This window comes from Sturnus vulgaris, chromosome 13, assembly GCF_052056855.1.
Source record: "Sturnus vulgaris isolate bStuVul1 chromosome 13, bStuVul1.hap1, whole genome shotgun sequence".
NCBI classification, from domain to species: domain Eukaryota; kingdom Metazoa; phylum Chordata; class Aves; order Passeriformes; family Sturnidae; genus Sturnus; species Sturnus vulgaris.
The window spans coordinates 11443793-11469422 of NC_142255.1; the positions used below are offsets into that span (position 1 = coordinate 11443793).

The 25630-nt window shown below is 39.3% G+C and overlaps 1 protein-coding gene across 3 annotated transcripts in view; it reads left to right on the plus strand.

Moving 5' to 3' along the window:
• SH3GL3 (SH3 domain containing GRB2 like 3, endophilin A3) overlaps positions 1–25630 on the plus strand; it is a 57374-nt gene that overhangs the window by 25000 nt on the left and 6744 nt on the right. For all 3 annotated transcript variants that reach the window (XM_088172561.1, XM_088172560.1, XM_014887768.2), the window contains 6 exons: positions 18027–18095; positions 18687–18759; positions 19229–19372; positions 20056–20189; positions 21548–21706; positions 24514–24617. In XM_088172561.1, coding sequence (XP_088028687.1) covers positions 18027–18095; positions 18687–18759; positions 19229–19372; positions 20056–20189; positions 21548–21706; positions 24514–24617 — 683 coding nt within the window. The remainder of the gene's footprint in view (positions 1–18026; positions 18096–18686; positions 18760–19228; positions 19373–20055; positions 20190–21547; positions 21707–24513; positions 24618–25630) is intronic.

Here is a 25630-nt window from a genome sequence, read left to right on the forward strand (position 1 = left end):
TATGCAGTGCAGTTACATGTTTTAAGAAGAAAAAAATATTTACATGTTTCAAGCATTTTAATTTCTTGTTCTGCATATGCAGGCTATGATCTTTGTGTTGCTTGTTTTCTCCTATTTGACAAAGTAGGGTTTGTTTGGGTTTTTTTTGTTTCAAGCGTTGCAGAAGAAATACCAGCAGTAGCATGTTACTCTCACAGAGAAATGGTGCAATTAGCTATTCTATAGCAACTCTAACCTAGTCAGACTTCATGCAAGACCCAGCTAAAGGGTGCCACACTGGGTTATGGTTACAGTCAGTTGTAAAATACTTGTACAGGTTACATCTGTAGATAGGTCTGTGACTCTTGATGTGCTGAAAGCTGACTAGACCCTCCTGAGTTTAGGCCTGTGCTATAATCAGTGGTGTATTTAATGTAAATTTTGCAGATGCCAGTAGGAACCATCTTCCTGAATAAGCTAGAGTAGTTTAACCTGAGAAAAGAGTGCAGGATCCAGTTTCTGAGTTTAATTCCAGGGCATTGTGCTGGAACTGGTCACATAATGTTCTGGGAACATGAAGTGTATTCAATTCCTCTTAGGAGCTATGAATCAGAGTAGTGCTCTCTTCCAGAACTATGACTGACAATATGCCAGCATTCTCTAGAACAAGGCAGAGCACAGATTTTCACTAGACTGGTGGCAATGGCAGCTGTCATATGAAGTGAGCAGAAATGAAGAGGTATTGAATGGACAAGGTAATGTAAAGCATACTGATTTAGGGCAGAGAGGCCATTAAAGAAGTCAGAGCCCTCTTTGTACCCATACCTTTCCACTGCATGTGCAGGACCAGTGTTTGTGCAGTCAGCTTTAGCAGTTAGCTGGGTGCCATCAGATGCAGCACCCTCAATCTGGGCTGTGGTAGCCTTGCTCTACCTTCAGGGTAAAGTCCTGTCCACCTCCTTGAGTCAGCTCTGAGTGCTGCCCGAAACCCCAAGTAGTGCTTGTGTGATCACACACACTAAGCTGTTAGAGGAGCTTATCCATCTCAGAATCAACCCAGCTCCAATGTGCGAGCAGCTTTCAGGTGGATTAACCCACTGAAGAGCTCACAGCACACAGTTGCTACTACCAGTGTGAGGGAAATGGAGGGAATGTCTCCACAGGGATGAAAAGGATTTACAGAAGGCTAAGCAGCTGTGGAAAAGTACCTTAATGATGATTAGAATGTTTTGTTCAGAGAGTAGAATAAACTCTGCTTTGTAGGGGATTTGTGTCTCACTGAATTTCTGAATGATGAGCCCACAAGTAATCTCTGCTACCAGCTCACCCTGGGGTAATAGTGAACGTTGTGATTATGATAATATATCATGTGAGGGCAAAAAAGATCTATCTGTAATCCAGCAAGCCTGTAATCCAAACAGAACAATTGAGTGGTTTAAGTGAGATGGTGATCCACCGGGATGCAGGTAAAAGCAGCAGCTCAAGCTATGTGAGGGTTTGCACAGTGAGATCTGAGAGGCTTCAGCCAGACTTCAGCAAAAGACTGAGAATGCTGTGGAAGGAGAGAGGGAGCCCATTTCTTAAGTGCAGGAAAGAGTGTCTTTATTTCAACTGAGAGGAGTATCTGGGGAAGGAAGTTCTGCTCAGCAGGAATAAGTACTACTGGGACAAATGATGCCCAACAGAGACACAAGTTAGGGTAACATTGTTAAAGGTAGCAAGAGGCAAGCTAATCAGTAAAAAATGTGGTGTAACTTCTCCTATTCTCTCGATACTCTGGGCAAAACAGAACATTTTAAGGAACTTCTTTGACAATTACTTATTAGCATCTGTAAAAGCAATTTTTAAATGTAGTCATGAGAGACATCCAATATGGAAACATATCACACAGGAGTGAGGAGTAAGATAATATGAAGGGTTCTCATATTATTTTGAAAGGAAGTGTATAAAGGGGTTATTTAAATCTCTGATTTTAAGGATTTTGGTTTATACTACAATTACCATTTCTCATCTTTGCAGTGGATATATGTGAGTATGTCAAAGGGAAACCACACCTTCCTTACAAGCACAGAGAACAACTTCAGAAAGGGGGATTGTTTTAAGGCCAAATCAGAATGCTTTTGCTGCCAAGTGAAATTTTGTGCTTGGAACCTGTGGAGGGAGGAAGAAGTGTTAATGTGGTAACAGCCAGTGGAATGCACACAGTGTGGAACTTGTCATTCACAGCTCCAACTCCTCTCCATGCAGAGGAAACAGGATGAAGTGCTGCCCAGTTGTACCTGAAACAAGATGGTGACAGAGAGGCAGCAAATGGTTCTGACAGGCACGGAGGTGCTGCTTGTCCTGGTCACCCTGAGGAGGATGGGCTGTCTCATGGGATGCACCCACTGCCTCTGCTTGTCTGCTGAGCTCATGCACATTCTGTCCCATTCTATTCGCTGGACAAGCAACGGCCAATATAATGAGAAGGAAGATCATACTTTGGAATAAAAACCCCCAAAATTTACTTTTTGAAGAAATTCAGAATGTTTTTTAAAGCAAGAGTTTGGAACTGAGTGAGAAGTCTGTGAAATTGAAAAGTGAGGAAAGGTAATCACTATAGGTATCTTTTTATGGCCCTTTGATGGGCTTTACATTTCTCTTTTTAGGGTATGCTCAAACAAGATTTTAAACAGATTAGGGAACAATATTTTAGATTTGCAAAATGAAATATGGTAGTAAAAGTGTGATTCTGTTAGCATGGAGATTAATGGTTTCAGGTATGCCATTGTTTGTGGCTATTTGAACTCTCATATCAATTAATTTAAATTACTGTCATAGTCTTTAGTGTAATCACGTTTTCTCATTAAAAGCACCTGTATCTTTTCTTCTGAAAAGTGGACAGTCTTGAGCCTGACGCTGTTACATTTTTTTAAAGTAGGCTTGCAGAGCAAATAATGTCTGTGTCCAAAAATTTAGATAGGTTAGTTTATTACATTTGAATTCTTACAAAGATGTTTTCTCATACGGATGTGTACAATAATGATGGGTTTGAATTTCTGTATAAGATGTATATTTCTTATAAAGATGTATAAATGCACGTGTAAGCATCGCTGTTGAGTTCTTTAGGAAACAGTGGAGGTTTGTGAGGAAGAGTTCAAGGTTTTGCAGTACAAAGTAGTTTTTGTTGTAAAATGCATGTGCTAAAGAATAGCTGTAGCAGACAAGTTGGACTAAAGTGCTCAGTAATAGTGTGATGTGTCACTGCCTGGTGCGAAATGAGTCACTCTCTATAGAAATGTAAAATCACATTATAGAGTCTAGAGTCTTGTACTTTATTCATATATGGACAAGATTGTCCTTTGTCCATGATACTGATTTTCTTCAATATCTGTATTCCTCTGATTTAAACCCAGAAACAGCAGTGCATTGGTGTATGTACCATCTCATGCTAATGATCTGTTTGATTGGTGCCATTTGCCTCCATTTTCTCAAGGTTCAGTATCTTACTCTCCTTTTTCGATATTTTTTAGGTTTGATTGAAGACTAATAGTTGTCAAACTGGGATGGTTTTTTTGTCACATGTAGAAATACTGGCCTCAGAGCTGTATTTATTTGGGCTTACTTCAGAAAAATTGTTTATGTTCTGACTGAACAGTTGCAATGAGTAGGAAAGATCATTTAGTGCTGCTTGGTAGGACCACATTTGAAGTCATCAGTGGGAAATCTTTCTGTGCAGAGAATTGGAACAAGTCTGGAGAAAGCATGAGAGAGAGTTACTGGAGCTCCATAGTTTATGCAATGGCACAGAGAATAAGGCTTTATTCAGGAATATGATTTTTGTTGTTGAAATATGTCTGGATTTTGCCACAAATTGGATTTATAGGCAAAGAGGAGTGGGTAACTTGGTAATTTGGAAAACTGAGTTTGCCATGAGATGAATGCAGTTTCTGGAAGGTATTCTCAGTTTTTTTTGCTGCCTCCGAAGTTCAGTAGCTACTAAAGGCATCAAGTGTAAAAGCACTGTGGTTTAGGAGTGCCTTTGTTAAGCCTGTGTTTCTTACTTTTCATCCCACTGGTGTGGTCAAGCAGTTAAAGTGCAAATTGCACTGTTAGTGGGTGCACTCAGCCAGTGTAGTTACCTGGGAAGGATGCCAAGTCTGATAGGGATTTCAAGCTTTAAAGCATTTAAGACTTTAGACAATCACTATGTGTCTCAGAATTACAGCTCTAGAAGCAATGGCTGTGCCCCAGTTCAGCTGGTTTAAGAGCCTGTAGGAGCCAGAGAGAAAAGTCCAATTTCAGGATAATGATATTACTGCAGCAGATTGTCTGGGTAAGTTAATAACAAGTTCCACTAATCACTGGGTGGTCCAGCTCATTTGTGAAGAGACCATGGAGTAGCAGAGGGGGAAGAATTGTGTTTAAATTATTCTTTATTGGAACAAGTGCTGGGCCACTGCCGTTGAGATGCTGTTCTAAGTCTCTGTGGCTGGAATCAAGAGTCTGCTTTGTGACAGCTGCTCTTCTTTCCTTTAAATGTACAACACATTTACTTTCACGTTGTTCAGTGGCTAATGTTTAAACTCTGTGCTAGTGGTTAAAAAGAGTAAGGAATGCATGTAATTAGGAAGTGGAGAAAGTTGCTCTATGTCATAGGAAAAAAAAAAGACACTTTTTGACAGTTGAGGTTCCTGCCATAATTATCTGCATGTGATTACTGATTGCTCAGTATTTTTCTGTCAAAATCTTTGTAAAGAAAATTATCTCAAAACAAATACTGCATGCATTTTAAGAGAAAGGACTTAGGATTTAGGTTTGTTAAGTAGTGGAATACATTCCTTTAAGTATTTTCTACTACAAATACATTAAGCATTCTGTATGCTTCTAGCTCATGTATTTAATGACCTGGTAGTGACCTGGTAGAGCTGTAGGTCTCACCTGAAGCTTAAGTCAAAAAGTGATTTGCTGCTGACAGGTATGAAGGCAGGAGACTCAAGTCCCATTTCCAAAATTTACTTCATTTATAAAATGAAGGGTTTAATACATGCTGATGATATTTTGTCTAGGTGACAGATTTCTGATTAAAAGTCTTTACTCTTGCAGGTCGTTTAGAACCAAGGTTTATTGCATTTTCTGAGCCTGGCACTCAGTGCTTTATAAGCCATTTGGCAAGTGCTCACAGTCAGCACTAGTGGTGATGCTTATCTGTTGTGTTCTTAAGTTCAGGTGTCCGGGCATCTGAGGGAAAGTGCTTTTGCAATTTAAAGGCAGAAGGTCAAATTTAATGAAATGTGGAGTCATAAAGGGTTCATATTTATGTGATAGGAAGCAAAGCTGATAAAAGGTGGGTTTTCAAGGAAAGATTTATTGCAATCCTCCTTGAAAGCAAAAAAACTTGAAAGTTTTTATCTCTTTTTGTGTGTTTTCTTCCTGCTCCTTTTGTTATTTTCTGTTTCTCAAAATAACAGCAAGTACATGATCTTCTCTGAGCTGTTCTCTACAGTATTTCTGTCCTAGGACTCGTTATTCTTTTAACCTTGAGTTGAAATTACAAATTACTATGATAAGCCAGTCTTGTACTTTGATAAAAGAACATGAGAGTGTACCAATAAATGACTCCTGAACAGAGCACTGATGAGAACGAAAGTATATGCATCTCTTGATGGGAACAGAAAAGACACTAGCAGGAAAAAGGGAAGGAGGGGCTGGCTTGTGAGAGAATTTAGGATGGAAGGTTGAATGACCTTTTATCATCTGTAGATGCACAAAGTAACTGGTCATTCTAAAATGTTTCATTTTCTGACTAAGTATCATTTTTTGTGAACAATTTATCAAGCCGTTGCTCCTTGCCGTGGGAACATTTTTTTTGACACTTATGCAACAGAAATGGACCAACAGCTGGACAATTCTTGGTCCCTATGAGTTGGGCTGAGCATTGGAATTAACATAATAATTAGATCTTCTAGAAAAAGTGTGTGTGTGTGTATGAGATTTGCTCAGGTTTTGAGCAGGCCATACGTCCATGAGAAGAAAACAACATTTCTCGGGTTGCACATTGGCTTAACATCTCTATGAGAGAGAAACTTAGAAAGCTTGGTTGAAATACTCAAGAGATGGGCTAGAGTGACAGCTCTGCACTCTTTTGCTGCAAGGTGAGATGAGCACACCCACAGCACTGCTAGGAAAACCTGGCACAGGAGGTGAGTGCCTGAACAGAGCTGACTGCCCTGGCACAGAGCTGGGGCTAATACAGGCAGTGGCAAAATTATTTCCTTGCTCTGCCCTTCCCTCCTTCTTGTTTCAGTTTTTGAGCACCATGCCAAACTCTTCTCTGTCTCAATCTCAGAGATCAGGATAACCTAACAAAGAGCAGGCTTAGTCCTGATATTTGAACCCGTGGCATTGATTTAATGATAGGACAGAGGAACATCAGTTTTGCTGTTTCTCTCCCAGGAAGGCAAGCAGTGTTTGTACTTCATTCTTGCACAGGAGCTTCAGCAGTCTAAATTGTCACTGGGACCCTGGGAACCCAGCTGGTAGTGGCTGCTTAGGGAATGCTCTGAATTGCTCCATCCCTTCTTACCAGCAACATGTTCCATTCCTGCAGCTCTTCTCCAGTGTCTGAGCTGTGATGGTTGGTACAGCTTCGGGCCACCTCTCACCTGAGGTTCTGAAACTGAGGTCCTCAGGCTAGCAGAAGAAATTGTAGAAAACCTCTTTGAAAAATACAGCAAAATTCAAATAGATTCACAAATGAAATACAGGAATTTAAAGTGCTAATGTTTAAATAGGACTCGGGATTAAATTATTGTGGAACATTAAATATGTAATATCTGACATGGTTTCCTTTAAAACTTCATTTTTGCAAACTGGCACTGGTAAGAGAAGTGCCATCTTGAGCTAATTTTGCAAGTGCAGAGAACTGGGATTTGAGAAGTAACAAAAGGAGGCATATAGTGGACTCCTGGAAGAAATCAATGCATTCATTGAACAAAAAAAATGCTGTGAAAATGCTGTAAAAAATACACTTTTGTGTATAATTTAATATTATTACGTGTACCTTTTGGCTAGGTAGGATTGCCATTGCAAATAATCATGCAGTGTTTCTTTGCAAAAGTTATAATTTCATTTGCACTGGCAGATTGCTGCCAAGCCAGGAGCCATCAATCTGAGCTTTGTTGTGTAAGTCTGCTTTTTTTCTAGAGTTTTCTATTTTTTGTGTATTTTTTAACCATATAGCTTATTTTTGTGAAAAAATGATTTGCTGATTGTCAGAATTCTTAATCCCGTTTGAAATGTATTAGGCCACATTGCTATGGATCTTGCCATATACATTGTAATTTGCAAGGAAGGGATGGGTCCAAAATGTACAGGTAACTCCATAGCCATGCAATAGTTTAAATATTGGCAATTTCTGTCGTGTTCTCTTTGTGATAACTGTAGACCATACACAGAAGCTGCCCTTAACTGCATGTGCCCTAAGGCATACTGATGGTTCTATGATTTGGATGTATAGATTGATTAAGAAAATACTCACAACCTATCCAGCAATTCCTTATGAATGTAAATAATTGAAGCCTTTGCTCTGCTGCACCAGATGAAACTCAAGGACAAAATATTTCTAGAAAAGAAGACATTAAGTAATAGTAATGCAGTAGTAGTAGTTTAGCTCCTCTCAGCTGTTTATGACTAGAATCTGAAATGAAACAGAGTTCATATCTTGGCAGTGCTGAGTCCTGTGTGCTTGTCTGATGAGTCTCTTGGGTTAGACTCTTAAGAAGTATTTACATGCCTAGGGATTTAGATAAGCACTTGGTGGGATGTTCAAAAGCATCCAGGTCTCTAATACCTCTTGGCTTACTTAAGGGAATATGGGAGTGTGTATATGCACGTGTGTGTGTGTAAAAGCTGTTGATTAATTCCATTATTTTGAAGAAATATCATATAAAATTCAACAGGAGATAGCATTCCAGCCACTGAATTATTTCACTAATACTGCTATGCTTGTATCTTCTTTTCCTATATTTTTTTGTTTTATTCTTGTTTTTCATTACTTGCCTGTTGAAGCAAAAGAAAAAATTGGTAATCATTGTGCCTTCTGACCTGCATGGAAAAGAATGTCTTTGACACATCATTTTGCTGGATTTAAGTGTTATCACTCAATATTTGAAAACTTGAAACCATTTAGTCATATGTATTTTAACATAAAAAATAGATATAACACGTTTCTACAGACTGTGTGCAGTAAAATCTCTCTTGCATAGATTGTACATTCATCTCTTAATTTTTGCAACAAAATCTGGAATTACATTCTCATAATAAATAAATGGTAGTCCCATAATAAATAAATTGTGCAACTCACAATTTGTGTCCCATAAACATAACTTTCCCTTGTTTTGCCTGCTCAGAAATACAGATAGAATATTTTATTTAAGACTGCATTCCTCAGGGCAAAGAGTGAAGATCTGGGACTCTGGCATTCTCATTTCAGAGTTAGTAGCTGTTTACTGTGTGGCCAAGGACAAGTCAGTTCAACCCAAATTCAAGTATTTAGTCTTTTAGTTCCTCCCCTACATTTATGTTGTATTAGGAGCTTGGATGTGTGGTTTCAGCCTGTATGAATTTGTTCCCCATGTTTCCTAAAAGCTATAGCAGCAGCTAAAAAGTAGCTCTTGCTGAGAGCAGAAAGTCTGGAATCCAGACATGTGGAAAAGCAGCACAAGTAGCTCAGGCTTGCTTTTAATGAGACACTTGAGACCTTTTGGAGTGTCACAGAAAGGGTGAAGCTGTCCATGAAATCGTGAGGATAAAATATTCTGAAATATGCTAAGACCTTTCAAAGGACATGCTTGCTTAGAGCAAGAGACAGCACCCTTCTCAATGTGCAGACTTCTTTGTAAGTCTAGATTACACAGTCTATATTTACACATACTTTGGCTGGATTTGGTTAATAAGGTTAATTTAAAAGGCTGCATGATTGTGTGCAAACTTGATCAGCTGAGTACAGGATTTTGAGTGTTGACTAAGGAACATCAAGTGCCCGGCATTCCTGACCCTACTTAAAATTCTCTTTCTGGCACAGACTTACTTGCAGAACAACTTTAGGCAGTATCAGAGCTAGAATTCAACGTCTGATGTTTCTGTTAATTAATAAAAAGACCCAAACCAAGCCATATATAATTTTGTGCCTAATTCTGGCAAAAAATTACATACAAGAAATACACTAGGAAGAGCATAGGAATTATATGTGGTTAGTTCTCAGTATCACTCTCAAAGAAACGAGAATAATTTTTTTTTAAATAGATATAGCAAATATGAAATTGATTGATTACTAAATCTTTTAGTAGGTGTTACTATTGACTTTCATAAAATGTAGGACCATGTCTGGCATACTGGCCTGTTTTTACAGATGACTTATTTGTTTAATGCCAGGTACATCTCACCTTAATTGTAGACCTTTTCTGAGATGAAGAGGTTTTACTATGTCTTTTGCTGCTTTCTTGAGAGACAATGAGTTTCTAAAGCAGATGCATAAACATTTTCAAGCCATCAAGACCTTTAATATGCTCAGGTCTGTTTCCTTTTTGTTTTCTTTCTTTTTCTTGAAAACGCAGGAATCAAAAACTATGTAATGCATCCGGGAGTTGCTGTCAGCAGAAAGAATTGCAAGGATGCTGGGAACTTGGAGCTCTGGTCAGACACCCACATCACGGACATTGTGTGGCAGATCTTTGTATAAAGCCCTCGTTAGCTTGGTTAAAATGGCTGCCCTTCTCTTTTGAAAAATTTCTGTTGTGATAATCATCCCAAATGGCAGAATCTTTTGTTTAGATTACATGAAATCAGGCTGTTTGACTAATAGCACTCTAAACTATTTTCTTCCATCTTTTCTTTTGGATTGTGTAAGTCCTTCCTCAAGAAAAGATACATTCCTCAACCAGTAACCTCATTTGTCACGTTCTTGGGCTGTGTGCCTTTTTTTTTTGATGGGGTTTCCCTAGCAAAGGCTGTTAAGTTGATTAAATACATTGACATGTACCCAGATGTCTTCAGCTGTCCTTATTCATGCAAGTTGATCTAAGTGAGGAGAGTTCACACTAAATGGTACAGCACAGCTGTTTATAAAAGAGTTGAAAGCAGCAGAAATTCTTGCCTGCATAGGTGTGAGTGTCTCACACCATCAGTGGGAAAGCAGAACCTCTGGCTGATGGGTTGGTGAGGGGGTTTTGCTGTGAGACATCTTGGGTTGTGAGGTGTATCTGGATTGCCGGCTGAAACCCCTCCATCAGTGGGGAGTGCTGTCACTGCTCTTCCTATATGTACCAGTGCTTGTCAGGGCTTTCTAGATCCCAGAATACATGGATTTCACTCTTGGAGCTTCCTTTCTGATCAGAACTAAGCTGCCACTTCTGAACCTCTGCCAGAGCTGTGCTGCAGTGGCTGTGGTCGTTCATTAATTCTGCAAGGGAGCTGCAGGCTGACGTTCCGTGGTGTCAGTGGGCGCTTTTCTCTGCAGCAGCACATGGGCGGATTTGATGGGCTGGGTCCATTCCTGGTGATGCTGGCAGCTGCAGGCTTGACTGTGGAGGTATCAGCTGAATGCCTGGCTGGGCTGCTCTGCACTTTGGGTCGTGCTCAGCTGTGAAGAGGTTGCTCCATGTTAGAAAGCAGATTGAATAATAACGCTTGGCATAGATCTGCACGGGATCCTTCAACAGTGATGTGCTCGGTGCTGAGCTCGTGTTCCCCTGGCAGCTCAGAGCATCTCCAGGTGGGAAAGCTGTGTTTGGGGACACCCTCGGTCCCCTTCCCAGGCAAGCCATGTTGCAAATACCTTTCTTCTTCTATTCCTCTCTGGCTGGTGTATCCTGGTGTAACTCAGTTCATTTGTCTTCCTAAAAATAATCTTCTGTGATCTTGTTGCTCCTGTTTGCCTGAGAAGTTACAAGTAATAAAGTAGTGAGTTCATAAATATTAGTGAGATAGGAATGTTCTTTGTGAATATAAACACTCTGGCAGTACTCTCGTGCATTTTTTTAACTTCGTTTGTATGATTCAGAGATCTCTTGGTAGAAAAAGTATGTTTTCCTTCTTGGGAAACAGGCCCTTGAGATTCCTGGTGTCCTTTAGATGGCCTGAGTTTTGGGTTGTTTGTTTTGGTTGTGTAAAGGAATTTCCTACCATAAACTGGGCTCTGGACAATGAGATGGGGCTCGGTTTTTAAATTTCATAAGTTGTAAGAAATTTTTAACATTAGAAAATATGTTAAAAGTATTTTAATATTTATCTTGGTGTATCTTTAAATGTAACAGATTTCTCGACATATATTTAAAACTTTAATATTTTACAAAAATAGTAATATTTTTGGTATTTTAATTTTGTTGGCTGCTGGGTTTGGTATTGGGTCCATCAGAAATCCCTAAGGAAGCTGATAGTGTGAGCACAGTCATGAGGTGTCTTTGAAGTACAAGCATATCCTACAGTTCTTTGTGTTTCTGCCTTAAATATCTGAGAATAGATATCCTCAGTGAAACATTAGGATATGAATTCCTCTGGCCATGGATGTATTTTTCTGGAGTTCTGGTTCAGCTGCTGTTGCAGGTAATGAATTATGGGTGAATCATCCAATTTTATGCAACACTTTTTTGTTTCCCTGGATTTCTATAGAAGTGTACTCTGCCATGGGTACTGTCTGGATGCTGCTTGAATTTTATATCTTCAATATGATTATAATTTTTAATGTATTCATGTCTCACATAAATTCCAAAATGTTATGTTTTATAATTACATATGAACCACACTTTCTTAAATACCTGTGTACACACATTGTTAAATTCAGAGATATTTTATAGCACTTATGCAGCCATGGGAGCAATAACAAGTATTTGACTTCTAGGACACACCTTCTTGCACACCATAATTTTGATTAAATAGCAGTAGGACCCAATTCAGCTGCTTGATTAATTAAAAAAAAAAAAACAACCCACTTCCCGCTGCTGCTGTCAGGAATCTTTTCTACCATTTTACCAAATACTTCGGGGAAATCTGTGCCACTGTTAGCTGAAAGTTTAGTGGAATAAAAAGTTATAAAATGCTTCATGTGAAGGTGATGACCCTCTGAGGTTGACACTGCAGGTGCTGAGCACTCAGGGCTTCATCCAGAAAAGCACTTTAGCACCTACTGAAGATGAACTTAAATGATTTGCTGGAGGTGAGCCAGAGTGCTCTGTATTTGTGTGACTGAAACATCTGCACTTTGTAGTAGACCCTCTATTTATTTTGGAGGGCGGAATAAATCTTTTTTCTTTAAAGTACATCTGAGCAAGAGAATTTTTGTTTTCTTTGAAAACACAACGTACTGAGGTGACTCCAGAGTTCCTGCTGTTGTTGAGTGCTTAACCTCTAAAATGAGGGATTTGTATTTTCTCCAAAGCATTTAGATAGAATGAACTATGTCAGTTTAATTAAAAGAAGAGGTCCAAGTACCAGTACACTTTTGTAGTTTGGTTTTTTCTTTATTGTTGTAGGGGTATTTTAGGAGAAAATATCTATTGAGGTATATGTTACTAATTTTCATTTGCAGATGATTTTGTACCCAAGAGCCAAGTACTGTGTTTCTTTAGTCTTTTATTTAGATCTGTATTTGAAGATGTGCATCTTAGTTTAGTGTCTCAGCATGAGGTGCTGCTTTTTCTTCTGAACATCCAGACTTTTAGAAAATCTCGAAGTCAATCACAGGGGTGCCTAATAGCTGCCCATTCGCCATTCAGTTAGTAAAGAATAATCTTTTATTCTTTCTTTTAAAGAATATTTTTCTATCATGGTGGCAAGCTTTGTGCAGCTGGCTCTGCCAGTGTGTATTCCTTTAAAGGTTTACTAAGATGCAAGACATTAAACTGTTTGTGGATCAAGCTCTTGGCGGTCTGCAATACATGACCTAGTGGCAACCTTTCTTTTTGAGTGTGGGAGTTAGCAATTTATATGAAATATAGCAATCAGGAAAGAAAAAAAAACAAGTAATATGCATACCATTGTAGTAGAACTTGGAAGTACAAAACAGGGAATTGCATTTATTTGAGGTTAAACTACTTTTGATATAGAAAAGAGGCTGAAATCTTGGTCTCTAATCTGATAGAGCATTCTGGAAGAGGACAAAGAAGAAAATCTCTCCCTCCCCTCAGGGTGTTGAGCACGGCAAGGAGATTCGACTTTGTCCTGCCAGCCACCTTATTCTTCCCTTTGTTTATTACAGGCTTAAATAAGATCCTTGAGAAAGCTGTTAGCATTGTCACATTGCATTAAACCAAATCAAACACTTACATGGCTGCAGGGAAATTGCTGGAACTTCTAATGATTTATTAAGAGAAGCGTAACTGTTATGTGTTAACCATACTGGAATGTAGTATTTTGTACTAAGTACTGTATTTAAGATGTATTTAATGCATTTGTGCAGTTTGGCCCAGTTCTGTTTCTATGGGAAATGGAGCCATACAGTTACATTATTTCCTGGCTCTCCCTGTGTTAACTTTGGGATGAATCTATTCATTTTCCCAGTTGATTGCTTGCTTCCTTTTTAAAGAGAGGGAAATAAATTTAATTTTTTTTTCATAGCCTTGGCTTTTTTGTCAGAATAAAAAAATCTAGGTTTTGCCTCAAGGGTTTGACAGCGTGCATATTTATGACAAATGTAGGAATTTTCTATCCCATTAAAGTTTCAACAGATAATTTCAGCAGCTAGTCCTTCAGAACAAAATAAATGCTTTAACTTTGTAAAGAGTCGTTAAAAGCTCTTAAGCCTTTAAATAGAATATGATACCTTTTGTTCGACCTTTAAATAGCACAGACTGATTTCCTGGCCAGGTATGTTACAAGAGTTTTGCTGGCCAGCCAGTTCTTTCAACAGTAGCTGAATAACAACAAAAGAGCCGTGATGGTTCAATCCTAGTTACTGAATGTTGCAAAAGAAGGGCAAAACAAGTGAAATAGAAGGTCAGAGCACGTGTGCAACTATTGGCTGGCAAGAATCCCATTGACTTGTATTATAAAATACCCAGTGGATATATATAAAAAAAAAATAGGGTAATTGTTTTGAGAGTTTTATCAGCTCTCTGTTGATCTGGGATAATTTTGGCAGCTTCTTATATTCAGTAACCTTCTATAGTGAAATATGAAAAACTAGTATAATTCAGTGGATATGATATACAAACCATTAGTAAAATATGGCATTTTTCTGAAGCTTGTTTGTTATGATCCATATAACAATGGGGAAATGAACTATTCCTGTGCAATAGGGATCTTAATATTCTTAACATAATTTTTCAGTATTTTTATTTTAAATATTGAGATTTTTTTAAGCTTGGAGTTTTGGTGAGCTCTAGGTTTTACTTTGAAGTATGGACAGCTCATGTGCCATGTTCATGGAATCATGGGGTGGTAAAAGGGCTGGAATGAACCTTAAAGCTCATCCAGTCCAAAACCCCCTGCCATGGACAGGGATGCCTCTCCCTGGACCAGATTACTCAAGGCCTTCTCCAGGTTTTGAACACTGCCAGGGTTGAGGCAATGCTTCATCATAACAAATCAAAAGGAAATTATATTATCTAAAAAAAATAACAAAGAACTCTCACAAGATTAGAAAATATTAGAAAAATTTATAGAAAATCTTTTTCTCAGAGAACTTCTTGGAATATAAATGCCTTAGCAGATAAATATTTAGTTTTTAAAGACTGTAACAAAATTGCAGGTTGCATTTTGAATTGTAGCTGGATATCCAGAAATAAAATAGAAATCATAATATCTAGAGGGGTTTCTTTCAAAGCCTATTTGTTTTATTCCACATTTTTCTTCATATAAAATTCTGCATAAGCCCACCAGAGACTCTCAGATTGTTTATAATACAGCAGTCATATTTAATTTTTCAATTTTAAAAAGAACAGCAGGATCTAGCAGGAAGTAACGAGCAAGGAGCATTTGTGTACAAACTGCAATGTTTCTTCAGGCAAAAAGTTCATCTATTATATAGAGCATGCAAGTTTTACCACTGAAGGTAGTTTGCTCTCATGTGTAACTTGAAATGAGAGGTGATAATACAAATGGCTGATTTGAAAGCATTTTCATGTTCATAATTTAGTTTCGTTGCTTTTTTCTTTCACTCTAATGTAAGTGTGATAGAGGGAGTTGAACAGACACCTGAGAGGAAGAAATCTTTCCTATTGCAGAGCTGTTCTCTGAGTGTAGGTTTGATCCAGAGGAAGGCTAGTTAGCTGCCCCAGAAACAGGACTAATGCAAAGCTTTAGCTTCTAACCTGCAGTGGAATAGTAAAGAGGTGGTGGCCCCACTGGTGGGAACTGGTTTTTTTCACAGCCACGGATTGTGGCCCTGTCTAGTCAAATGGTGCTGAATCCGTGGTGCCAGTGTTCTGAATTTGGTGGTGAAGAATTCTTCCTGTAGAAGAAATTCCAAACTCGCTCAGAGCACACACTTTGTGTGGTGGCAGCGGTTTGGTCTTTGATGAGGTGACTCGTCAAGCCTGATAGATATTGCCATGTAACTACACAGCCCCTCAGCTGGGCATCCTCTATTTATGTTCAAAGCATTTTGCAGCTTGATATAAAGCATGTAAGTGATGCTCAGCAAATAGTCAGGGAACTAAAACTCAGCAGCTGTCTCCTTTGTGTATTCATTTTCAATAATTAATTGGGTATCCTGTGACTTTTAATTGTGAGAAGGGTAATGCTAGTTTTACAACTCCTAAATTCAGTATGATTAGAACAAACGCTTTTTTGTTCCTAAATCTGAGGCTAGTACAGCTCTTCCCATTTATACCAATATGAAATAAACTGTAGAGGTGTAAAATTTAATTATAGCCATTCGAACTTTATACCAATTTTTACTGTTGGTAAAAACTTACAGACTTTAAGGAATCATTTTTTATACAGTGTCATTTTTCAAAGGACATTAGAGCTCAGGGTAAATACCATTGAAGAAGTGTGTCCTTGGGCTACAGATTGCAGTCTCATTAATGTTTGCATAGAACTTGGAAAATATGTCAACAATTTTTTTTATTATGATCAGTACTTTTTTCCCCAGGTAGAGATGTGTAGTTAGGTTGTCTTTAAAGTCTATGTGAAACAGTGTCTGCAGATCCCATGGCTGGCTCTGAGTTGTTGTATCCACAAGTCACTCTAAAAGAGATTTAGAATTTTATCATTGATTACACTTTCACAGTCAAGCAAGCACATTACTTTGTTAGGTTTATTTTTCACCAGCATATAAATGAATTATCTGTAATGGGACTGCCATGGGCTGCTGCTGAATGTGAGTTTGCAACTTAAGCCTGAGAAGGGTAATTTCCCCACAGCATTCAGCCTTTGGAAAGGGTTTTGGGAAACCCTAGATCTCTTCCTTGCCTGCTGGAGAATGAAGATGTGTGTGAAGCTGTGGAAAATGGCATTGATTATTTTTGGAATTAACAGTGCACAGAAAGGACACAGAAACTGTTATTGTGAAGGAGCTGCAGAATTCCTGATAGGAATTCCTGCTTTTCATGCAGCCTTGTCATGTACCTTTCTCCGTCTGCTCAAGGATTCCTCAGACATTCCTGCAGAGACCAGGGCAGTGTCCTGCTCCGTGTGTGACCTCAGGTCACTTCTCTGCTGTCATGTCTTACAGCAGCAAGGTGATGACCCACGGGAACTCACTGGTACTTGGGCTTCTCCGTCTGCTTTATCTGCCTTTGTGCTCGTTCTCTCAGTGCTCTGCAAGAGAAATGATCCTGACAAGTGTGTGTGCTGCTTGGCATATTAAGCATGAATATTGTGAGTGCTGCTGTAAAGCCAATAGAAATAATTAGCTGTATGTCTCTCTTTGAACTCACATTTTCCCTTAAGCAGGACTGTTCTCTGACTGTGTGGTAGTGGTGATATTGATGCAAGGTCAGCCACTGCTGAGCTCCCAGCTCTGCTTCATCAGCTCCTCGCTGGTTTTTGGCAGGGCAGTGTCCTCCCCCCACACCTGTGCCGTGCAGGCAGTGACCGAGAGCAGGGAACCATGGCACTGCTGAGAGCCCTGACCCATTTTCAGGTTATGCAAGTCCTCAGGGCCCTTCTAATTCAGTGAGATGAATTCTCTTTTAGAAGGTGCTGAGGACAAACAAAATGCTTTATTTGGGACAGGTTTGGGGACCAGCAGTTTCAGTAATAAAAGCCAATTAAAGCAGAGAAATGTGAGGTATTTTTGAAGGAATGTAATGCTGAATATGTGTTAAATCACTGTGGTAGTGGAGGGATGCTTTCAAAGGCTGTTTCACACTGGGTGAGGATCTGGCTTTCTTTTCATGTAGTCACAGTGCAGGTACCATGCAATGCAAGGAGCAGATGGCCGAGTTCTGCTTGGTGGCTTATTCCTGGCCATGATTTACTCAGTGAGGACCACAGTCAGGTCTGGCAGCCTGGAGTTTTCACACAAAAGTTGGTTAACTTTTAGCCTTTTCAGAAGGTTTACTGAAATCTATCTGAAATTGGTGCTTTGAGTTTTTGAAGAACAGCTGGCATTCTTGTTTTGATCATAAAGGTGCTCAGTCTCACAGGTGAGTCACAGTGAAGCATTTTTCACGAGTCTCTTCCTTCTGGAGAATTGCACACAACTCCCAGCAGCAGGAATGGGAGTTAATCCCTGAACCTGCTGGCACAGGGGGCCAGAAGGTACTCAGGAGTACAGAGCTGCAGAGACACACTTGAAAAGGTTACTGTGGATTTACCTGCAGTCAGACTCTGGTCCCTGGGCTGAAATCTGCAGTGTAGGTCATGCCTGTAGAGTACGAACTCTTCAAACATGAGAAATCATATTTTTTGTTTGCTTGTTCTAAATTCGTATCAGGTATCCTTGTCTGTCTTGAAGGGAGTACTTCACTTCCAAGACTGTTTACTTTTGTCCTGCATAGTTGCCTCAAATGGATGATGGCTGTTTTCTGATCTGGAGTCAATTCCTGTAACTCTGAGATATTTATTCTGTAATTAAATAACAATACCTTTTTCTTTAGTGTGTTAAATTTATCTTTTTACAGTTATTCAGTGAAAAAATAAGCGGAGCAGAAGGAACAAAGTTAGATGAGGAATTTCAAGAGATGGAAAGGGTAAGAAAAGTCACATTGTGTTTTTCAATATTAAGCTATTGCAAAATAATTGAATGGTATTTACCTGGGGGAGGAAACCCTATAATGTATTTCCAAACAGAAAGATAAAAGGATAAATGCAAATTTGTCCTTAAGCCTTGTCAGTTCAGCCAAGGGAGAAGAGACATCCACAAAGGCTGTTTGAGCAGAGGATCAGGTTCCACTGACACCTCTCGGCAGTGAAGAGAAATTCCTCCAAGAAGGGTGCAGAGCATCAGGAGGAACCTTCCCCTGGCTGTATGGGAGTTTAGAGAAGTCTGCAGTGTTAGTGAGGCTTTGTAAATATCACAAAGCCTTTGTATCTGATAAAGTTAATGATACAAATCTGACTACTTTTTCTCATGTAAATTTTCTCATGGTAAAAGATTGTATTTTTTAGTTTAAATCCATGTTCAGGAATTTACATTAAATTGACATGTTTGCTATCCACTATTGAGTTGTGTTGCAAATTAAACAATGTTACTGCCAGTTTCTGCTTTTACAATTGTTTTATTTTTTTAATTGCCCTGTGTATTTTTTAATGTTCATAGTAGACTTACTTTTCTTTTTCAGAAAATTGATGTTACTAATAAAGCTGTAACAGAGCTTCTGTCCAAATCCACGGAGTATCTTCAGCCAAATCCAGGTAGGACAGGAACAATAGGTGTTGGACTTTGATGAAAATTGTGTTATTACTTGGAAATTCATTCTAGGTAAATATAAGCTCATCGTCAGATGTTTCTGTGTGGAGTTCTGCAAAGTTCTTCTAAGCAAGAGGGAGAGAGGGAGAAAGTTAGCTTTGGCTGTGCTTGCATCCTGCATTTGCTTTCTTCAATATTTCTAATCCAGGAGCTCACAAGCAGAACTATACAAAGGAATGTGAGTGTCAGTGGATATTTGCCTGGAGAAATGATTTTATTTTGGGAATGAAAACTAATTTCATATGACCATGTTGTTGAATGGAATCTTATTTCAACTTTGGACTGTGAGGAACTGACAAGCAAAAGCTTGTCTGAGACAAGCTTTGTGACTTTGCTTGAAAATGATTTATTGCTTTAAATAGATTAGTTTTGAAACTTTTTAAATTTTTTTTGCTTTTTCTATGTCACTCTTAGCATACAGGGCCAAGCTGGGAATGCTGAACACTATGTCAAAGATCAGAGGGCAAGTTAAAACCACAGGCTACCCCCAGACAGAGGGACTCCTGGGAGACTGCATGATACGGTATGGCAGAGAGCTGGGCGATGAGTCTATGTTTGGTGAGTTTGTGCATCTCCTCTGCCAATATTTCAGCATAAAATCCTTTGCAAAGTATTACTCACTGATATAATCTGTGTAGTTGGCCACTGCAGGTAAGAGGGAAAGTGCAGGGATCAGGGAATGATTGATACAGCTCAGAAGCAGAATGGTCCTGCACGTTTGTCTGCCTCTGTTGCAGGTGGGTTTGATGACACTGTTATTGATGCTGTCTGATCATCCCTATTACTAAACATTTTAGTTTGTAAGTTGCCAAACTGAAATAATTTGGGGTGATTCTTATATACAATTTATTTCTTTTAGCCTTTATATAAAAATGGCTATACTCAATTTGAGAAGTAAAGTAAGGGAAAAAATTCTTGTAGAAAGAAATAAACAGAAACACTAGATGATTTTTTTTTTTTTTTTTTAGTAATGACCTATGCAAATACGGTAGGGAGAAAAGGTTTTTTCCTCTGATATCTGTTGGGGCGAAAAAAAACAAACCCTGAAATGTAATTCAGAACAAATATTTTCTAGTTCCAGTTTTGTATAGAGAATAAGCATTATAACTTGCATTATTTTCTTTTTTACTCTTCAAGGAACTGCAGTAGATACAAAATACACCTATTTGAAATGGCTGTTTTAAAAGACATATTTTCTGCTTTTACGTATCTTGAGATTTAAGAGCCTTTTCTTTACACAGGCCTTGCACTACTGGATGCTGGTGAGAGCATGAAGCAAATGGCAGAAGTGAAGGATTCTCTTGATATTAATGTCAAACAAAATTTTATTGATCCTCTACAGTTACTGCAGGACAAAGATTTAAAAGAGATTGGGGTAAGTTTTCCAGGGTAGAGCTTCACTTGGCAATAATCAGAGTCAAATCAAACCCTGGTTGCCTGAGATTTTTTTCTTGAAAGCAATAAGGTAAATAAACTTTGTTGTAATAGATTTTCTCTCCAGCAAAACAGTGACAAAATCTGTTTAGATTCAATGCCTGACTATTTCTCACTTGTCTAACTTACTCAATTTGCTATATTGCTTGTACAGTTAGTACAAGCATAATGAAGAAAATTATATTCTTTCTTTTCTACTGTTTTGTTTTAATGAACATTTTTTTTAATACTTATGAACATGTGAGTGGGCTGTGATTTACTGCTAGTGATTATCCTATCTTACCATCCCTGTCAGCCTAAAGCTGTTTATAATGGAGAATGAATATGACTGTTAAAAAAGGCTCTTCAGGGCAAACACAGAATGATCTGAATAGTGTCATAAAATGTTGAAGTGCCATATGCCACTATAGGAAAAATACAGGACGCTAAGGAACACATTTTTAACCTTTAGAGTTAAGTTTTTCTGTGTTTTTGTTTACAATGTGACAATTCAAAGAAATCCAGGCAGTCTTTGTCTGAGTCTGTTGATTCCAATGGATTTGGGTTATAAGCAAGTTAAAACCCTGATGAAATGCAGAAATGAAAGTTATTTTACTTGTTTACACATAAATGAATGTGGAAAGCATAGCAAAAATATAGTAATGTCTGTAGCTGTCTCCTTTAAAGCATAGCTGTTTTCAGTTGTGTTCTTCTGAACTGATGAAAGGAAGTTGTTTGATGTTAGCTTTAATGAGCATTTTGTACTGTCACTTTGAGTCCATTCTGTGAGTCTGTCAGTCCCAGGATTTTTGGCAACAGAAAAGCTTGTGTAGTTTTATCAGATAGAAGTGTCAAGCTGATACCTAGCAAGGACAGCAAGAATACAAGATTTGTTGGAGCGCTGCTTTATGATGGCAATATAACCCTTTAAGTCATCATATTGCAGATAATTCAATATGTAAAATTGAATTACATGTAGAATATGGTGACACACAAATGTTTAGGTTGGATCCTGCTTTTCTCAACAGCTCAGAGAATCTGTACAGTTGCACGTTTAGTGAACTCCATGAGGTGGATGTCTAAGATAGGCAAATCAAGGCTGCCAGTACCCCAAGTGCTACCAAAGGGCTCTTTATTTAAAATTTCCTTCATTTATGTGGCCCTGCATTTACAAAGGGATGGACTGTACAAGTCTCTGAGCCTTGTATCTCTTTCAGTCTGCATATATTTGAATCCATCACTAATGTTTCCTTAGATCACAGTATGTTTCTTTGGGCATGTCCCATTTGATCCCTCTCATAAGTGTTCTGTCTCTCTTAGCATCACTTGAAGAAACTGGAAGGGCGCCGCTTGGATTATGATTATAAAAAGAAGCGTTTTGGAAAGATACCAGATGAAGAAGTTAAACAAGCAGTAGAAAAATTTGAGGAGTCAAAGGAACTGGCTGAAAGAAGCATGTTCAATTTCTTAGAAAATGATGTAAGTCTGTGCTGCATCTTTGTTTGCTGCAGTACATCCTGGAGGGGCAAATGTGTGGGATTGGTTAAAGCCAGTCCCATCCTTCACAGGAGGTAAGGTCTGAAAGCAGAAACTCTGCCTCTTCCCGCTTTTCAATCCCCTATTAGAGAAGAACATAATGCACGGCAGAGAATGGGAGAACTCAAGAACTCAGGAATTTCTTCTGGAGATACACTGACTCAGACATGATGGCCACAGAGGTCTCAAGTGGGACTAGCTGAGAGTAAAATGCAGTTTGGTCAGTGAGAGGGTGAAGGTTGGGAAATTGGTATAGTCAAGACCTGCTGCTGAAAGTATAAGCAAGGGCATGTACGCTCTGAGTTTTCTGAATTTTAGCTCACTTATAGTCAAAATTTCACTGCTGATATGGAGTCTCTGAATGATTTTACCTTGGAAAATCATTACTATTACTCGTTGGCTCTGCAAAGTCCACAGAGTGAGTTTGTGGCTTGGGCCCAGGTATGTGGACTTTGGCTCAGAGTCCAAGTCCATATTGAAATTATGTCTAAATAAGGAGCAGCTGTGACCATTCAGGATAATCCTCTCTTCTGTCCACACACAGGAATAGCAGGATGTGCTTTCTCCTGCATAATCATGGAATTGTAGGAAAAGAGAGCTGGGCCTATTCCAAAGTTTTCTCTTCTTCTGTAGATGGAGGATCACAGAAAACACACAAAGTCAAAAGTGTGCTGTCTTCTGTGAGCAAACTGCAACAGGGAGGAGCTGTGAAGTGGGAATATTTAACTGCAAGCAACTTCTCTCTCTATGCACACCCAGTTATAAACCAGCCTGTAGCTCCTGAATTGTTTGTAAGTGGGACACATTTGTTACAGGAGAGTATAGTGTAAGGCAGTTAAGCCCCTTGCTGTTTTATCAGTGTAAGTTAATGAGGGCAGCAAAAGCTGGAACATGCTTTTATCAACAATTTCAGCACTGTTCCACTGTGGGCTCTACCAGTTGCCTGGTTGCAGTGGATGTGTTTTATAATTCTGTCTTGCATGGGCAGCTGAGAAATGTTTCAGGTACTGTTTATCATTAGTCAGAGCACCAAACTGAGGATAAAAGAGTGCAGGAATTCAACTGGTTTAGCTCAGCCACTAGAAAGTAGATGAGTTATGCATTCTAATATAAGTAATTCTGCCTTTGGGAGGGGGTGAACTGGATATTCCTCTGAAGTTTTTTCAGTACCCATTTCTTATGGTTTCTGTTTAAAGAAAACTCAGTGCTCTTCCCCTTCCATTTTCATGCTGACTCAGTCTGTCTGTCCTCCTGAAACTTCTCATTACAGCCTTGTTGTCTAACCCCAGATGGTCTCACTGTGTTTGCAGAGATGTTAACTGCAATCAGAGCTTCCTTCTGATCCTTTGCAGTTCCCCAAGTGTCTCCCTCTCTTGGTCTTCTTGCCCTGAAGTCTGTTCTCTGAGCTCTTCTTCCCAGCCATCTTGCCAGATGCCTTTCCCAGGCTCAATCCTGATCCTCACCTTTCTCATGTTTTTGCATAGCCAGTTCAGACCTCCCACATCGACACTGTTGCATGCACTTCTTATCAGCTCCATCTTCCTGCCATTCCCACGCAGCCAGTCCCAGGTTCATCTTCCTAAGTAGCTTTTAGTCCCTCAAGTTTCTCTGGCTTTTTCCCAGTCTCTCTTTCTCCTCGTATTTTCTTCTCCTAATCCACATCTCCATATTTCTCTTGGTTCTTAGTTGTCTTGTTTGGACAGTCCTTTATCCATTTTCTCTGACCACACATGCAAACTTTGTGTATTGTCCTCAGCTGTTTATGTTACTCTCTTCTGATTGTGATGGGATTGTATCAGCTGTTGGTTTAGTTCTATGCATTTCATTTCTTTATGCTATGTGACAGTGTTTGGCTTTCTTGGAGTCTTGGCAGAATTTTTAATGATCTTTTTGACTGAGTAAAAGCAGACAGAGTATAACACAAAACTGCCATGGGTCCATAAAACATTTGTAGAAAGTTTACTCAGATATTTTCTTATGATCCAATGTCTGAAGGCATCATGATGGAATGGAAAGATGTCAGACTTCTTGGGGTCTGACTTCTTAACGTTGTCTTGAAGAAGACAAATATCTGTTACTGCTCCATACCCCATACAGCTTGAACTTTTCAGCTTGTGTTAGGGGAATGAGATTATTTGTTACCTCATGAATAAAAATATTTTGTTTTTTTCTTTCTCCTTCACATTCTCCCTTTCCTCATCGTTCATATTTTTGAATGATTGGCTAATGTTTTAAATCCAAGTAGATAAATCATGTTTCATTTATCAGTTTATAAATGCTGCCATCTAGTGAGATGAGTTCAGATTATTTCAGAACTGCAATTTGTAAACATTGATAATAAACTCTAATGGGTCTGAGTCCTAAGAGCTATCACAGTGTAATTTCTTCCAGCATTGATCAGAAAAGCTCCACTTTCACCTGCTAAGGGGTCATGTCCTATTAAATGTTTTGGACTTGAGTGTTGACAGACAGCTGGCTTGGAAGTTGAAAGCAGAAGGGATTTGCACATTGTGAAAGGAAATGACTCAAGGACCCAGCCCTGAGTTAGTGAACTAGAAGTTACACCTCAGTTTTGTTCAGTTTCCAGCTGGCAGTTTCTTTGATAGAATCACATGTGCTCTTTTCCAATAACCTCTACAAGGTACTGTGGTCTTTTGAGATAGCAGGTCTGTTTTAAATGATCTTTTTGTTTATCTTTCTGCTGAATGTACTGCAGTGCCCTTACAAATATTTTCCTCTCTGTCTTTCAGGTAGAACAAGTCAGCCAGTTGGCTGTGTTTGTAGAAGCAGCACTAGATTACCATAAACAATCCACAGAAATTTTGGAGGATCTGCAGAGCAAGCTGCAAAACCGGTAAGACGGAACCCCTCCGAAAATGTTGAAGCTCTTTTGCAGCCGAGGTTCACAACGTTGGAAAGGCACTGAAGCAAGAGATCTTGTAGCACCACCTCCCAGATGCATGTTTGCTGTGCTTTGTGCCAGACTGAGCTCCATGGCTTTAAACCCCTGCCACCTGGCAGCTTCTTGCTGTGCTGGGAGACTTGAACATAACACAGGATCTGCCCAGGGAGCTCTGAGTGTGCAGAGTCTCTCCCATCTGTGGAGGTTAATGGGGACAGCCTCCCTTTGTTTAGGGGTTTATTTCAACTTGCATACTTTGAGTTGTGTTTTGGAGGATTTGCTTGGAAGTTGGCCTGGTTTTTTTGAGATTAAGGGGTGTAACAAAATTCTACAGCACAGTAAGGAACCAGCCAGCTGGCCAGGAACAGAGCTGTGCTGTAACGTGTATGAAAGGTCCAGGTACTTTGTGTCAGCCTAAGAAAAGGGAGAAATGCTGCTGTCATTGATGTGTCACTTGGAGAACCACAGACCTTAGTGTCACTGTGGTGTAGGCAGAGCCAAGGGAACCTCTTGGGGCTTTCAGCTCGGAGTGAGCATTGGCAGCTGTGTCTGCAGACACCCTGTGCCATCCCAGCTGGAGGGGCCTGGGAGACAAGGAGCTCTCAGATGGGGTACACACAGCAAGAGGTACTAGACAGTTTTGCTGGCTAAATGTTTTTTTTTCCCATTTTCCCTAAAAAAAAGGCCATGTGTGCAATGCAGTCCCTGGGCCTCTGTACTGGATGTGTTTCTCCATATGTCATTAGCAGTTGAGCTTTCCACAGAGCTCATTCCTGCAACTTGTGCTGAACTCAGTGGCAGCTGTAGGTGCTCATCACTTCTTAAACTCAGGCTGTTAAGCTTAATGCCTTTGTCATCAGGACCAAAGTGTTAAATAAATTAGGGACTTGTTGAAATTCAAGTAGTGCATGAGAATTGAGCAGCTTTTAGTAAAATACACACTTCCCCCCCAAAAAAACCCCAAA